At 40.2% G+C, this 17,659-nt stretch overlaps 1 protein-coding gene across 1 annotated transcript in view; it reads right to left on the bottom strand.

Moving 5' to 3' along the window:
* Positions 1–1,168: 1,168 nt before the first annotated feature.
* Positions 1,169–17,659, bottom strand: part of LOC135475828 (sushi, von Willebrand factor type A, EGF and pentraxin domain-containing protein 1-like) — a 32,913-nt gene continuing 16,422 nt past the window's right edge. The window contains exons 17-31 of the mRNA XM_064755768.1: positions 17,219–17,335; positions 16,340–16,471; positions 15,228–15,499; positions 14,021–14,207; positions 13,428–13,655; positions 12,864–13,091; positions 11,744–12,421; positions 10,498–10,623; positions 9,029–9,126; positions 8,467–8,531; positions 6,643–6,827; positions 5,447–5,570; positions 3,989–4,045; positions 3,228–3,340; positions 1,169–1,803 (exon numbers count right to left, since the gene is read on the bottom strand). Of these exons, the coding sequence (XP_064611838.1) occupies positions 1,247–1,803; positions 3,228–3,340; positions 3,989–4,045; positions 5,447–5,570; positions 6,643–6,827; positions 8,467–8,531; positions 9,029–9,126; positions 10,498–10,623; positions 11,744–12,421; positions 12,864–13,091; positions 13,428–13,655; positions 14,021–14,207; positions 15,228–15,499; positions 16,340–16,471; positions 17,219–17,335 (3,167 nt within the window). The 3' untranslated portion in view covers positions 1,169–1,246. The remainder of the gene's footprint in view (positions 1,804–3,227; positions 3,341–3,988; positions 4,046–5,446; positions 5,571–6,642; positions 6,828–8,466; positions 8,532–9,028; positions 9,127–10,497; positions 10,624–11,743; positions 12,422–12,863; positions 13,092–13,427; positions 13,656–14,020; positions 14,208–15,227; positions 15,500–16,339; positions 16,472–17,218; positions 17,336–17,659) is intronic.

Here is a 17,659-nt window from a genome sequence, read left to right as displayed (position 1 = left end):
ATATATATTGTATAAATACATTCCACCACTAGATCCGGTAGTGTGATATTTAATGGTAACCAATGAATTAGTAGTAAGAAATTTAATGGCAAACAGAAAGTTACTAGTATGAGATTTAATGGTGACTAGTGAATCGATAACAAGAAACTAAGAAATTTTCTTTGATCATTTTTCACTTTTATATATAAACAATCACACTTAAAGATATAGTATCAATCTTAAATTCTATTTAAATGTTTTCAGACACACATTTCATATTTATGTACATACAATTATTTTATGAATCAGTAGCTATAAACATTATCATTATTTCTGCACACAAATCAGATGTTAATGGCTTAATTTCTAATAAAAGAACCCCAGTCACAGTGAAGATGCATTCAGTATATTAAAGAACACAGTATCCATGGAATAAAGAGAAAGTAGTACTCATGTTTATACAAGGTGCTCTTATGTCTGTAGCAAGCCATACAAATTACAGCACCTGCACTGCTTAGTTGATGCATTCTCTAACAATACAGGATGTGAACGAAAACCCGTTCATCCACTGCAGCTGCATTCTGTGGCAAAATTAAGACTTCATCTCCCAAAAGGCATTAGCACTACATGAAATATGTAATGATGGCTGCAATGATGGAAACAAACATGCAACACCGTTCTGTCAAATTTCCTCATTCAACAATAAATCTTTCAGAAAAGGGAAACATTTTAAAAAGGGCATAACTAACAAAAGTTACACTCAGCACTGTAACATCTTGCTGTTGTGGCAACATGATGTCTTGATGTGGGTGTCTTGTGGCAACATGATGTCTTGATGTGGGTGTCTAGTGGCAACATGATGTTTTGCTGTGGTTGTCTAGTGGCAACATGATGTCTTGCTGTGGGTGTCTAGTGGCAGTTTTATAGTCAATAAGATGGACATTGTTAAAAAAATTTAGGCCTTCGATCTATAAAATTAATAACCTCATCCACCTATTATTGACTATAAAACTGTCACTAGACACACATAGTAGGGACATCATTTCTTAAGTAACCTTTCATCAGAGATATATTTCAACACACATGTGTTTGATACAGATGCCATGAATGAAGGTGTACACTTCATACTAAGACAGATGATATTGCATGTCAGCCAATGTTTCACACTACACTTGTATATCGTTGCTGACTGAAGCATTTTGACCATCTCCTATAATACACTGATGGCAGTACTAAAACATACATATCAAGTCATTTCTTTCAGTTTTCAAATCTCATCATCCACTGGGATAGGGGGCAAGGGAGGTAACTGTCTGCCCCTTATTCTTGGGCTTCTAGGAATCAGGGCAGGGGCTGCTTCCCTGTCTTCTTCATGCTCCCTTGGCAACCTTGAGCTGGGTGGGACATCGTCCGGGAGTGGTGGGCAAACCTCCAGGTAGTCTGGTGGGCGCTCATCCTGCTGGTTGGCACGTGGGAACAGGCGTACAGGTAAGGTGGATGCCCCTTCTCCCAAGCTCTGTGGGTGAAGATAGTCCCCTCTCTCTCCCAGCTGGTTTATCGGTCGAGGTTTGGAGTCCTTCGAGAACTCATTCCTGGGTAAGGTCACAGGTTTCAAATAATCATCTTCGACTGCACAAGCCTTGGAGTTATCCCCCTTTTTGCTTGTCTGATCCTGAGAAGCCTTCCTGGCTGCAGCCAGCTCTATATTAGATTCCTTACTTCTCTTGGATGAATACCTTCTCAACATGAATGCCTCCTTCAGCTCAGCTTTGCTGGTGACGGCATAAGGCAGGGGTACATCCACCAGCTCTGCATAAGGGTTTTCTGGAAAAAATGTAGACATGAGTTGATTAACTTTGTAATTACTGGGACACAATCACAGACAGTATTGACCATAGGATTCTGGGCTTACCATCACTGTCACTTGGAGAAGACTGGTTAGGGGCACTCAGGTCTGATTCATGACAGGCTGCATTTGACTATAGGATTCTGGGCTTAGCATGTCTGTCACATGGAGGGGACAGGTTAGGGGCACTAAGGTCTGATTCATGACAGGCTGTATTCACTGAAGGATTCTGGGCTTACCATCACAGTCGCATGGAGGTGACTGGTTAGGGGCACTCAGGTCTGACTCATGACAGCCAGTATTTGACTGTAGGATTCTGGGCTTACCATCACTGACACATTGTGGTGACTGGTTAGGGACACTCACGTCTGATTCACGACAGACATTGTTGACTATAGGATTCTCGGCTTACCATCACTGTCACATGGAGGTGACTGGTTAGGGACACTCACGTCTGATTCACGACAGACACTGTTGACTATAGGATTCTCGGCTTACCATCACTGACCATACAGGTGACTGGTTAGGAGCACTCAAGGTCTGACTCCTGACAGGCAGTACTGATTATAGGATTCTGTGCTTACCATCACTGTCACATGGAGGTGACTGGTTAGGGGCACTCAGGTCTGACTCATGACAGACAGTATTGACTCTAGGATTCTGGGCTTACCATCAGTGATACAAGGAAGTGATTGGTTAGGGGCACTCAGGTCTGACTCATGACAGGCAGTAATGATAATAAGATTGTGGGCTTACCATCACTGACACATGGAGGTGACTGGTTATAGATAAAAATGTTAAAAATACTTATAATCAATACTGACTGATGACAGGCAGTACTGACTATAGGATTCTGGGCTTACCATCAGCGATAGAAGGAATTAAGTCACTGGTTAGGTACACTCAGGTCTGACTCATGACAGACAGTATTGACTCTATGATTGTGGGCTCACCATCAGTGATACAAGGAAGTGATTGGTTAGAGGCACTCAGGTCTGACTCATGACAGGCAGTAATGATAATAAGATTGTGGGCTTACCATCACTGACACATGGAGGTGACTGGTTATAGATAAAAATGTTAAAAATACTTATAATCAATACTGATTGATGATAGGCAGTACTGACTATAGGATTCTGGCCTTACCATCAGCAATACAACGAAGTTACTGGTTAGGAGCACTCAGGTCTGACTCATGACAGGCAGTATTGACTGTAGGATTTTGAACTTACCATCACCGACGCATGGGCGTGACTGGTTAGGGGCACTCAGGTCTGACTCATGACAGGCAGTATTGACTGTAGGATTTTGAACTTACCATCATCTACAGATGGATGTGGCTGGTTAGGGACACAGGTCTGACTCATGATAGGTAGCACTGACCATAGAATTTTGGACTTACCATCACCGATGCAAGGGCGTGACTGGTTAGGGGCTCTCACGTCTGACTCACTCTGATAGGCAGGGTTACCTATTGGATTCAAGATGACCATCTCGTGGGTGTTGTTCAGAATACTGTAAAAAATACTGACACTTCAGGATAAACACAGAATATGATAACTGTTTACCGTTGTACATGTAAGCTGTTAAAAAAGATTGTATGTTTTTTTTTTTATTTTGGCACAATTTTTTTTTCTCTCATATTTCACAGAATGGGCCAAAAAAAGACATAAAGTAGGAAAAATTTAGATCAAACAGACCTAAAATTTCATCTAAATAATGCTTTTAAGTCACTGTGTATGTAAAAAAAAAAACACATATACATATAATTAATTTACCAATTCTTATATTACAGAATAATTGTAGACATACAGATACATGTACATTTTAATATCAGGTACAAATATGCAAAAGGCAATTAACATTTTTAATTTGCATCTATTCTGTATTGTTATTGGAAAAAGAGGTGTACCTAAGAAAGGCTAATGGCTAAGCTATATAGATTCATTTCCAACCAGAAAAAAAGAGAGAGCACCTCTATAAGGCATATGGAGATGTTCAGCAGAAACCCTATTTTGGGGAAACAACCCTCAATCAAAGGTAAACTTTGGAGTGAACAGTAACAGCACAAAACATAACCTATGACAGATACCTGTGAGTGAACAAAGTGTTAAGAGGACAGGAAAGTGATGGGTATGATAGGTCAAGTAACTGGGTACTCACGAGGGGCGATAACAAGGGTTGTAAGGGTAGGAATCCGTAGAAAATGCAGGTGGGGGTCTACTGAAAGCAGGGGTGATGATTAAGGTGTGTGTACAAGTCAGATGGCAGTTTTAAGTGTGCCTCAGTACACATGTACAGAAAGGGTCACACAATAGAACACCTGACAATTTATGCCTATGATGCAAAATTACACTGCAGACACCCCAAGGAACGATTCCATAAAGTCATATATAACATTAGAACAACATCTAATATATAATTTTACAGGTTGTTTTGTTGTTCTAGAAATCATAAGTTTGGCCATCTCACCAAAGTTACCTTCAGTCAAATGTGTCAAAATTTAAACTTTCAGCTCCTAGCATGGTGACAATGTTTACAAGTGTGGACTCAGTCCCTGGATTCTGCTCAGTTCTGTTATTATGTATGTTTTTCTAGTTTTGACTGGAAACTTTAAATTCACTATAAAATGCACCAATTGTGCTGAATATCAGTTTGTCTGATGAGAGTTACAATGTTTTCTAGGTTTAATCTCTGTAGAGGGTTTGTTTGTTCCACACCAGCAAAATTCTGGTCATGAGCAATGCACACAGCTACATGTACGTGTACCTATTTAATACATTTCTCATTTTGCTGAAACAACTATATTTCACCTTAAGTTTGAGGTGTAAACTATTAAGTTTTTCTGATTAATCAAATTTCACAAAGAACTCTAAGAATTAATGAGGAGTCACCAAAATTTGTCTCCTCAAAATGCTATGTTTTAAGGTGAAATACAGTGCCACCTTTAAAATGCTACATTTATCTGCTGAGCCAAATCATTTTTCAATTAAAGGTGTGAATATTTAAAGGTAAAATCAATTTAAGATGTGATATTTAAAGGTAAAAACTTATGGAACCTCAAATTACCCCTTTTGTACAATACACAAATAAATGATTATTAAAAATTGATTGATTTAACCAATCCTAAATGCCTAGGTGACAAATCCACTGATATTCTTTAATAAATGAAACTCAATGCATATTTCTTTAAAATGATAAAACCTGTGACATCTTCTTAAAATACATAATCATTTTAGTCGGTTTTGGTGGAGGAAACACTGCCAGTGCTGGCAGTAGTAGCTTAAAGGAAAAGAACATGAAAATTGCAAGGTTGGTTTTATAGTCCATACTCCCAGTGGCAAGGTGTTGAGATGGACATAAATGAAATATTCTTTTATGTAAATTAAACTGCAAATTATACCATGTCCCCCATTTTTTCTTTTTCTTTCTTATCGTGACAATGAGCCGTGAAGTTTACTAGTCAGCTACTTCCCAAAATTATGGGAGGCCCTGTTGGCTGAATGGTCTAGACTGTTGACATGTATTGCTGGCGATTTGGTGCCTGATTTTTCAGCACTAGAATATGAGCTATATATACACAAAATGTAGCATAGAATGCTACCTGGCCACAGCCCTCACCTTGGTGGAATTCTCCTGTTCCTCCTTATCTTACAGCCTAGCCAGATGAGCAAGGTCAAGGCCACAACCACACCAGCTGCCACACCAGTGGACAGGTAGATTGTCAGTGATTGCTTAGCCTTACCTGCAACAAAGTACATACAAAAACATATGACCCTCTGATTAAAGACTCAAATTTCTCATGAAAGTACACATCTAAAGTGTTTTATTTTGTGAATCAGTATTTAATAAATCAGATTTAATATGCAGAGTTCAAGATTACTCCACTTTAATTTATTTATTCATTTAGTTAATTGTTAAATGCAATACTCAAGAATTTTTTTCAGTTATACGATGGTGTTAAGTTTCACGGGTGGTGGAAACCAGAGTGGCTGGAGAGTAAGCCAACAGGCACACCACAGACACACCTGAGGTAAACCCCAGCCATACCACCGACACACCACAGACACATCCTAAACACAGCCTACAAGTACACAGGCACACCACAGACACACCCAAGGTAAACCCCAGCCATACCACTGACACACCACAGACACATCCTAAACACAACCTACAAGTACACAGGCACACCACAGACACACCCCAGATAAACCCCAACCATACCACTGACACACCACAGACACATCCTGAACACAGCCCACAAGTACACAGGCACACCACAGACACACCCCAGATAAACCGCAACCATACCACTGACACACCACAGACACATCCTGAACACAGCCTACAAGTACACAGGCACACCACAGACACACCTGAGGTAAACCCCAACCATACCACTGACACACCACAGGCACATCCTAAACACAACCTAGAAGTACACAGGCACACCACAGACACACCTGAGGTAAACCTCAGCCATACCACTGACACACCACAGACACATCCTAAACACAGCCCACAAGTACACAGGCACACCACAGACACACCCAAGTTAAACCACAGCTGTACTAATGACACACCCCAGACACTTTCTAAACAGGGCCTAGAAGCACAAAGGTACACCAGAGATGCACCTGAGGTAAACCCCATCTGCACCACGCACACTACCCAGACATCTTAAACACTGCATAGAAGCACACTTATACACCTGAGATACCGCTGAAGTAAACCCAGACTGTACCACAGACACATCTACTATTGAGTCATGTATACATGTATGTACCCAGCCATGCTTCATGTACTATCAAACTTACTGAACACCTCCTCAAAGTGAAACTTTTCTCTAGACAAAACATAAGCTCCTAAGTTTCCCTGTGTCACTGTGTTCTTCAAACTGCTCAGTATCTTGTCCGTTGTGAGGAGGTTGGGAGTGGCCGGGCTGTCTTTGTACCACTCAGTGACCAGCTCAAAGTCTATATCCAATCCTCTCTCTGCCGTTCTGTTAAGGAGTTAATCAAGCTAATCAATAATCATACTTGTGACATGAAGCTTACTCAGGAACTGATTCTGGAACTCATGAAATAAAGGGTGCTTATGAAAAGATTACAGCATTCACAAAATGAAGGAGGCTCATGAACAGATTACAGCATCCACAAAATGAAGGAGGCTCATGAACAGATTACAGCATTCACAAAATGAAGGAGGCTCATGAACTGATTACAGCATCCACAAAATGAAGGAGGCTCATGAACTGATTACAGCATTCACAAAATGAAGGAGGCTCATGAACAGATTACAACATCCACAAAATGAAGGAGGCTCATGAACTGATTACAGCATCCACAAAATGAAGGAGGCTCATGAACAGATTACAGCATTCACAAAATGAAGGAGGCTCATGAACAGATTACAGCATTCACAAAATGAAGGAGGCTCATGAACAGATTACAGCATTCACAAAATGAAGGAGGCTCATGAACTGATTACAGCATCCACAAAATGAAGGAGGCTCATGAACTGATTACAGCATTCACAAAATGAAGGAGGCTCATGAACAGATTACTGCACCCACAAAATGAAGGAGGCTCATGAACTGATTACAGCATTCACAAAATGAAGGAGGCTCATGAACTGATTACAGTATTCACAAAATGAAGGAGGCTCATGAACAGATTACAGCATTCACAAAATGAAGGAGGCTCATGAACAGATTACAGCATTCACAAAATGAAGGAGGCTCATGAACAGATTACAGCATTCACAAAATGAAGGAGGCTCATGAACAGATTACAGCATTCACAAAATGAAGGAGGCTCATGAACTGATTACAGCATTCACAAAATGAAGGAGGCTCATGAACAGATTACAGCATTCACAAAATGAAGGAGGCTCATGAACAGATTACAGCATTCACAAAATGAAGGAGGCTAATGAACAAATTTTAGCATACACACATGAAATGAAGGATGCTCATGAAAAGATTTTAGCGTGACATGAAGCAGGCTTATGAACAGACTTCAGCACTTATAAAGTGAAGGAGGCTCAAACAGTGATTTTAGCACTCTTGAAATGAAAGAGGCTCATGTACAGACTATAGCACTGACTCATAAGATTTTAGTACATGAAATGAGGGAGGCTGATGGACAGATTTTAGCACTAATGAAATAAAGGAGGTTCATGGAGAGATTTTATCAGAAATGAGAATTTGAAGTGTTTGCAGATGTTAATTTCAAACCAATACAGCGGTAACAAAAAGAAATATAAACTGAAATTTAATTTGCTGAACATTAATAAATGTCATGAAATGTCTCAATATCACATTTATATTAAAAATGACTGTGAGGTATTAACAGGTGTCAGTTTTTAAGTCTTTGGTTTGACAGAAGCTGGGTATCCTGATTTTGATTTTTTTTTTTTTTTTTTTTTTTTTTTGATTGTTGTTTTACGCCGTACTCAAGAATATTTCACTTATACGACGGCGGCCAGCATTATGGTGGGTGGAAACCGGGCAGAACCCGGGGGAAACCCACGACCATCCGCAGCCTGATTTTGAGGCAGATGTTCTAACCATTAGGCCAAAGAATCAGTCAGACATCTCAAACAGAGTAATGTGATACATCAAGGTAATATATTCCTACCTGAGGTCCAACAGGCGGGCATCTAGTCTCCCTTCCACCGGTTTATGGGTGAACAGAGACAATACCTGCCAACACATGAGCCACAGATACACCATTTGCACACATGTAAAGTCATCATCTCAGAGTCATCATTCCAGAATACATGCATGTGTGTAAATATTCAAATACCTTGGGCCAATATGATCTTCATGTTGTCCCGTTAAAACAAATCCAAGCATGTGAATGGCACTAGAGCCCTCAGGAATGATTACTGGTAATTGATTTACTTATTTGAGTGGTCATTTTTATGACTGCACATAAAAATTGAGTGTGGAGAATCATGTCCTATCAACTGAAAGGCAATCACCTTTACCATTTGGCCACAGCCATCTCCCTTAGAAATGTTTAACATGGTACAAAAATTGTGAAAATTTCATTTTTTTTTCTTCACTGCACAACTGAACAATTCTCAATTCTTAATTTAACAGTTTGAAAGGAAACCTTGACATGCATGCACAGTATGAAGTCATCGCACAATAAACCAGGTAATTTATGTTCATTCAATATCAAAGCAACTGTTTACCTCTTTGACAAAGCTCTTCTCAAAGCTTTTCCTATTGCTGGTGTACTGGTCTGGTGAATCAGTAAGGACCCTGACAGTGACCACATACACATGGAATTCTGAGGCCAGGAAAAAACAGCATTTAGTTAGTTGATATCTTTGGTTTCATTGGTATTTCACTTAAATGATAGTGGTCGGCCTTAAGGGTGCAGGAATTTAGACAGAGAACCATGGGAAACCAGACAACTAGAGGATGCGGGAAACCAGGTAGAGGATGCTGGAAACCAGGTACAGAATGGGGACACCAGGCAGAGGATGGGGAAAAACAGGCAGACGTTGGGGAAGCCTGACAGAGGATGGTGGAAACCACGCAGGGGGCAGCAGAAACCTGGTATGGATGGAGGAAACCAGTTATCGGATGAGGGAAAGAGGAGGTGGACGTCGCAAACTGGACAGATGATGTGGGAAAATGGACAGACGATGGGGGAACCAGACAGAAGATGGTGGAAAACAGACAGAGGACAGATGAATCAAGACAAGGGCTAATGAAACCAGAGTTCATATTAAATTTTTGCCTGAAAATTATTAATGACCTAAACCAGGCATTGATCAGTAATGTAGAACACATTACAGTGAGAGCAGATGAAGAGAACTATTAAAGCCTATATACAATACACCTGGCTTGCTCAGGTCTAAATTACACACAATTCTCAAATAATGGTACTTTCATGATCAAATACCAAGGTTACAAATATGCACGAATTCATTCCATTAGTGTCGTATTTCATGAATACTTTATCCTGATTAAAGGCCAAAACCATGCTGTTGAGAGTTACATGCACAGACTGAAATGTAAACTCAATGGTTATGGGCTATTAATCCAACATGAAGCATTCTGGGCTGCTTGGCCAATGAGCATTCTGGACTGTTTGGCCAATGAGCATTCTGGACTGCTTGGCCAATGAGCATTCTGGACTGCTTGGCCAATGAGCATTCTGGACTGTTTGGCCAATGAGCATTCTGGACTGCTTGGCCAATGAGCATTCTGGACTGCTTGGCCAATGAGCATTCTGGACTGCTTGGCCAATGAGCATTCTGGACTGCTTAGCCAATAAGTGCCCTGTTCAGTACATTAATGACCTCAACACTGTAAAGTCATATTACAGTTGTGCTCATGCTGGTTACTTCAGTATTAACATTTTTTGGTCCCACTTTATGAAAATCTGCAGATGACAAAGGAAGGCATTTCCAATGCATTAATTTCATAATTATGAATATTGTTTACTGAAGGTGGCCATCCCTGGCTCAGATGAATAAAGCCTTTGCTCACTATCTGGTATCTGCAGGTAAATGGTGGCCACCTGTAAACCTCACTGCCATCATCAAGTGAACAATTTATGAGCATCTCATTCAACATCAATGCAATAAATAAATAAATAAATATTATAAGACGTAAGTTTGAAAACTCTTAACTTTGACAGAGGCTGTACCTTTTTCTCTCTCCTCCGTGCAGTATTTGCCCTTGTAGCCCTCCGTACACTGACACACAAACCCGGCATTCAGCTCAAAACAACTGCCTCCATTATAACAGGTGACCTCAGCACAGATGCCTGATCCTGTGTTAAGGGAGGGGGAAATCTATTTATTTCATTTGGTTGGTGTTTTACCCTGTACTCAAAAATATTTCACTTATAACATGGCGGCCAGCATTATGAGGGAGGGCGAACCCATCACTATCCGCAGGCTGCTGACACACCTTACCACGTCAAACAGTGCCCAAAGAGTGAGTGCTTGGGGTTTACTGTTGTATTTAACAATTTTTCAGTCATATGATAATGAAGGAGTCCTTAGAGTGCAAGTAATGTGCCTCCTTGTTGGACGACAGTGCTGCTTCACTGCGATGACTTACCGAAGGCAAGTAAGCTGCCCTGCTCAAGCCATTATACTGATATGCATCAACCAGTTGTTGCACTATCCCCTTAATTCTAACTGAGAAGCGAGGAAGTTACAACTTTCTTTTTTAAGGTCTGACCCAACCCAGGACTGACGCTGGATCTATCGCCTCCTGAAGAACCCAGGACTGACGCTGGATCTATCGCCTCCTGAAGCGGACACTTATCCAACTGTGCTATCGGGATCAGTCGTATGGCCGAAGAGGAAAACAGAATGAATTAGACTTGAACTCGCAATGACTGCATTGGAGAGAGGCTGCTGGATCACTGCGCTGTGCTGGCCTGCTAACAACCTCAGCCATGTAGGCCCCTGGGAAGGGGTAAAAGCTTGTGAGAATACACAGGCAAATCAGGACAACAATCACACTGATAGTTTGAGAAGTAAAAAAAAAAAAAACAGAGCAAAGCATAAATGTGCTATTTTAAAATGTGTTTTTGAACATAGGCAATGCCTTAGTTATAAAAAAAAAAGCATGCTTGACATATGCTGTATCCTCAAACGCTACTACGTGTATGTATAACAGGAGTACAGACTTATATCTCTTGATGTACATACTCTGTGATTTTCATGATAAGTTTTGGATATCTTTTGGTGAAACATAATCCTAAACATTTCATGACAAGGCATCCCATACATGTGCATGTAAGCCATTATCATTCTTTCATTCAATTTCCTATAAAATCTCATTTGACATTGTCTCCAAACGTTCCAAAGCTGCATCCAAATGCATCATGTTTTGGAATGCTATTTATACTATAATTATAGATGTACATATTACTATACCTGATGTGGTAAGTCTGGGGTCAGATGTCATGTTCCCACCTTGGGGTGTGGTATTACCGATTACCCTGACATCACATAGCCTTCCGGTAAATTTGGGGGAACAGGAGCACTGGAAGCTGTTGTTAGCGAAGTGAACGCAGACGCCAGACCTGCCACAGGGATTGGACTGGCATGGGTTGCTAAAGTCACAAAAGGCGTCCCAAGTGACATGTGGATTGTCCTTGGAGCACACACACATGAACCCACGGATGCTGTTCATGGAAGGGACACAGGTGCCATTGTTAAGGCAGGGGGACAGCTCGCAGCTGGGGGAGTACTGCACGTCACAGGACTGGCCTGTGTAGTGTGGCGGGCAGCTACAGACATGTCCTTCCTCCCTCACCAGGCAGGTGCCCCCATTGTGACACAGAGATGGAGAGCAGGCAGTTGTCTCCAGCTCACACCAGTCCCCACTAAACCCTTTGGGGCACACGCACATAGCCTGGCCCCCCTCCCACAAACACAGACCCCCGTTCATACATGGCCTGCCCTCACAGGGCCCCGTCACATCCTCACATCTGGAGCCGCTGGTCTCTCCCACACACTCACACCAATAACTGCTACCATTAGGATGGCAAGTACCATTGTTCAAGCAAGGTTGAGACTTACAAGAGTCAACCGTTTGTCCACATAAAGCTCCTGAAAATCAAATTATAAAACATAAAGGTATGCTTAATTAAAAAATACAAAAACTATTCTCTATTATATACAGACTACATGTACCACATGGGCCTTAAGTTTGGCTGACATTTTAAGGAGCATCCATTGAAACAAAATAGCTGGTACATACATTGTGTAACTTGAAAAAAAACCGTACCTTTCTCTGTGTACCTGACACATCCTCCAGCCACCTTATTTGTTTTAAAGGATCAATCAGTTGCAGCATGTGTAAATCTTGTGGGGTGAAAAATCAACATACTCATATATGTATCAATACACTGATGTCAATACAAAAATACCAACTGTTCCAACTATAAAGCTTTCATAAATATAAACCCATCATTTCAAACTACACATGCTTGGAAATGATTCGCTCACTCAAAAATATAATTAATTACAGAAATCTACTTTTGACACGCACCTGTGAATCCATTAGTGCAGGTACATATAAAGTCATAGATATCAGGTCCATCTACACAAGAGGCTCCATGCAAACATGGGGATGGTATGCACTCATTGATTGTTTGATCACAATCTGACCCATGGTAACCATAGATACACTGCTCACAGTTGTATCCACCAATGAAATCCTGGCACTGTCTTCGTGGGCCACAGGGGAAGGTCTCAGGAAACAAACACTCATTAACATCTGGGAAAACAAACCAATAAAACTATTATTTCTCCAAAAACACTTTATCTACTATTATGAAGAGGAAAGTATATTAAATTTTAAAGTTATTAAAAACTGCACTACTCATTTAGCCCGATATAAAGGGTTTTACTGATGTAAGAAAGGTGTACTGAGGTCTGTCTTTTTAGGAAACTGGCTATAGGAAGATGCCTACTGGGAAAATATATGTTTCAGGTAGCAAAAGTATGACTTAGTGACCTTTATTTGCCCCTAAAAATGCACATTTTGGGATGTACATGTCCAGGTTTCAAAAACTGAGTGCAAGTTACCAGTGTTTTATTAAAATTGAATTACCAAGGCAGGCAGAATGATTCCTAATTGTAACATGACTGGATACTCCATTCAAAAAGTGTGTCCATCCAAGAACATTTCCATAAGACTCAGAGGTACAATGTTCTTGATTGGCTGTTGCTTCACTCAGGTCACTGTCCAGTACAAAGTCATAAATATTCATCTGGCTCAATTCACCAATGAAAGCTTCCCTTTGATTGAAAGCTCCACCAATAGTTTCCTGGTTTTGCCCTGAAACAGATTTTATGCAAAGAATATTATACAGGGTGTTAAGTAACAGAAAGAGATATCATTAGTAAGAAGGGCTTATCAACTATTTAAATGTCTGTACATGCAGAAGGAAAATTCAGGAGAATGGTTACCCAGCTGGGCTTAATGTTTTTAAGTTAACTTAAAATGAGACACTTATTACATTTTGCGGTTTTTCTGGAAGGCAGAATTTCATTCATAAATAATAGCCTCCCACTTTTTCCTTGCCTTAAAGCTGTTAGCTATTGATTCTATTTTTTCCTTTTATAAAAATTGGAGCAGGGAGTGGAACAAGTCCATCTGATAGACAGCAACCTACATATTCAAACTTGAATAATATGTCTCACCTATGACGAGATAACCTTCCCCTGCAATAACCGTACCAGTTGCTAAGCCTCTGTCTGAAACAACCAATGAATGATTCAGGTGGAGTGACCACTGTCCAGCAGTGTTCTCCCAGTTAACACTGACCAATGTCCACATCCCTGTGGTCAGTCTGATCCCAGTGTCTGCCTGTGCTCCATTCACTTCCAACTGTAAGAGTTACAGAAAAGAAAATTAGCATAAATCCCGTATAATTCATATGTGGAATTTTTTCCCAACTAATCACCCCGTTGTATAATGTAATATATAAAATACTAATAATACCTCTACAGTTTATGCAATTCGACCTCATCAATTACATTTTGAGTTTTACAGACAAGCTTTAAAAAAATCAAAAGTGGAATAAAAGTAAGAATGAAAATCCACCTTTTTATTTTGTCTGATCTCGATGTTATGATGATTTTCCCATTTTTCAAGGCTTTCTCGTAACGTCAATATGTCTTCAACAGGAAAAACTGTCATAATAGTCCACATTTTCCACAAATTACATGATTTTCAAGGATTTATTCTTATTGATTGCCTCCTCCAACATATGAAGAAAATTTATTCTGCCCTTAAAACAGGAATTAAATAAACTTAAGAATTTCCTGTGCATTGTACTTTACTCCTCAAAAATGATGGTAATTTGTCTCATCTGAATCGATTTTGCATCTCATTAACATTTCCAAATACCTACATATGCCTGAACAAGTGTATATGTGACAGTTTCTTGTCATCTGATACATTTATTTTATTTGTTTGTCTTTCTTTAGTGAACACAATACAGGAACTGCATTTAGCAGTTACCCAAATCTCCTCTTACGTGGACAGTCCTTCACAATTTAAAACAATACATGACAATGTTCCATAGCAGTTTCTATGTTGTGATGTCATTTCTATACTGCACATATATTCTTTCCATCAGTTTTTTGTGATGCTGTCAGTATTTTATGGTTATGAGTAAAACTACAAATGACTGGCTGCCAGTATTGACACATTCTATAATGTATGCTACTTATATTATGTGTATTACAAACAGAATTACTGTTCACTTGATAAATATTGTGACAGAAGGATCAAAAACTAATGTAATTTCTATCATTGGAGACGAGTTACTTTTTTATTATTATCAATTGAAATCAAATCACTGTACATGTACGTCTATAGCACATGTATACTACAAACACCAACCTTAAGCCTGCCATAATCCAGCAGTCTGAGGGTCGACACAACACCAGGCACCTTATCATGGCCCTCCTCTTCTGTCACCAACTGGGATCCCTCCTCTTGAGTGTAAGCCATATATGACAAGATGGTGCCAAAGTTCCTGGCATCAGTTGTTCTGAGCCAGAAGCTAATGGTAAACTGATGCAGTTCGGGGAATCCTGTTAGTCCTTGGTGTAAGGTGACATGTTGTAGGGGGTCAGAGTCGCTGAATACAAGGTCAAAGTCAGGGGAAACCACTACAAACAGGTATGATAATAGTAACGACTAACCGATTCATGTTTAATGTCATACTCAGGACTTCTTCACTTAAATATTGCTGGTTAGGTTTGTAAGTTTAGGGAAACTTAACAAAACCTCAGTCATGACAGGAAATGCAGCACTGGTCAAAGGCCTGATGATAACAGTGAGTCAGCGCATTTATCTTATAACACTGATGACAGTTTTATGTATGTAGGAAACTGGAGTACATGGGGTACATATCCAGCCTTTGGAAAATCATTGACCAACTTGTTTCATATGTGATGTACAGATTTCCATGCTACAATGGTGGAAGACAAGTGGTCTTCAACTAACTTAAAACTGCACAGACAGGGTACAATGTATTGGCTATCTGTAACAGAGTAAATGGGAATTTCACTTGGTCTAGTGGTTTTGCTTCAGGTTTAAGTCATGTTATTGGTTCAAACCCCAACAGGTTTGCCCCAACACACAATGGAAGATAAGTACTATAATATCTATTAATGTAATATACTTATATATAATTCAGTTGTTTTGCAACCAGGCTACTCAGTGACCTGAACTCAGTGAATGAATTTGCTGAATTGTGTGTGACTGCTTGATCATAGCCTCATGAATTTGGCTATGAAGGTTGGCCATTCCTCCAGGAGAATAATCCATCTCATAGGTCAAAACAGAAAAGATTTCATTTTTGTTATTTTTGAGGATGAAGATTTGTTTAACCCACAGCAAAGAAATCCTGGCCATGTGTGCTCGAATCACCTATCTCTCTTATTCTACATGAGCTGAATCACTTGCATGAAGCAAAAACCCAAATTTGTGTAAATCATATAACTTACCAGTCTGGCAGTTATCTCCCTTGTAACCAGCTGGACACTGACACCTGTATCCATTCACCCTGTCAAAGCAGGTGGCTCCATGGAGACAAGGCTGACTGTTACACTCGTCAATTTCTATGTCACACAGCTTGCCTTGGGAAATAAAATCAGATCAATGTATAATGAAAATGTTGATTGACTGTTAGATTTATAGATTATTAGAACATTTCTGAGGGTCTCATTGACTGGGATAGTTGTTTCACTTGTCTTAACTAAATGTAGTATGATTCCCTGTTCTCCACCCCATTTCCCCAAACACAACCACCCACCCCAACCACCCACCTACCATCTTAGAATGCTGACTACAGGCTTACTATGTTGCTAATCTCCAGCCTAATTTTTATGAGTCAGAATAATGTATGTATCTATGTATGTTTGGATTTATTTATTTGATTGGTGTTTTACCCAAGAATATTTCACTTATATGTCGGCGGCCAGCATTATGGTGGGTGAAAAAAAGGGCAAAGCCCAGGGGAAACCCACAACCATCTGCAGGTTGCTGTCAGACCTTCCCACGTACGGCCGAAGAGGAAGCCAGCATGAAATGGACTTGAACTTACCGCGGCCCCATTGGTGAGAGACTGCTAGGTCATCACGCTGCGCTAGCACGCTAACCAACTGAGCCACGGAGGCCCCCTGTATGTTTTGAGTTTTACGTTGTGCAATTGTTCACTCATATGACGACGAGGAGTCATTAGATGTGTGTATATATACTGTGTCCTCTTGTGGCAGGGCCAATCCATGCCACCAAAGTGCTGTTAGTTTAAATGTAAATCATGCAAGGAAAACATTTCAACATACAATATAAGGCCTTCAATCAAACCATACTAGTAAACTTACCCAGAAATCCTGGCTCACAGAGGCAAGTAAATCTTCCCTGTGGCCACACCTGACATACACCATCATTTTGACATGGTTCTGAGGTACACACACTCCAGGCTGTCTCACAGTATACACCTGTGGTAAAGAGAGAAGTCAAGTACACCTGTACACAAAACACACCTGATATACACCATCATTCTGACATGGTTGTGAGGCACACACACTCCAGGCTATCTCACAGTATACACCAGAGGTAAAGAGAGAAGTCAGCATACCTGTACACAACACACACCTGACAGACATATACAACTTCATTTTGACATGGTTGTGAGGCGCACACACTCCAAGCTGTTTCACAGTATACACCTGTGGTAAAGAGACATGTCAGTACACCTGTACACAAAACACACCTGACACCTAAATGTACACCTTCATTTTTACATTGTTCTTACGTACATA

This window comes from Liolophura sinensis, chromosome 9 (assembly GCF_032854445.1).
Source record: "Liolophura sinensis isolate JHLJ2023 chromosome 9, CUHK_Ljap_v2, whole genome shotgun sequence".
In the NCBI taxonomy this organism is placed as follows: Eukaryota; Metazoa; Mollusca; class Polyplacophora; order Chitonida; family Chitonidae; genus Liolophura; species Liolophura sinensis.
The sequence above is the reverse complement of the archived record's forward strand: the minus strand, read 5'-3'. Positions and strand labels throughout refer to the sequence as shown.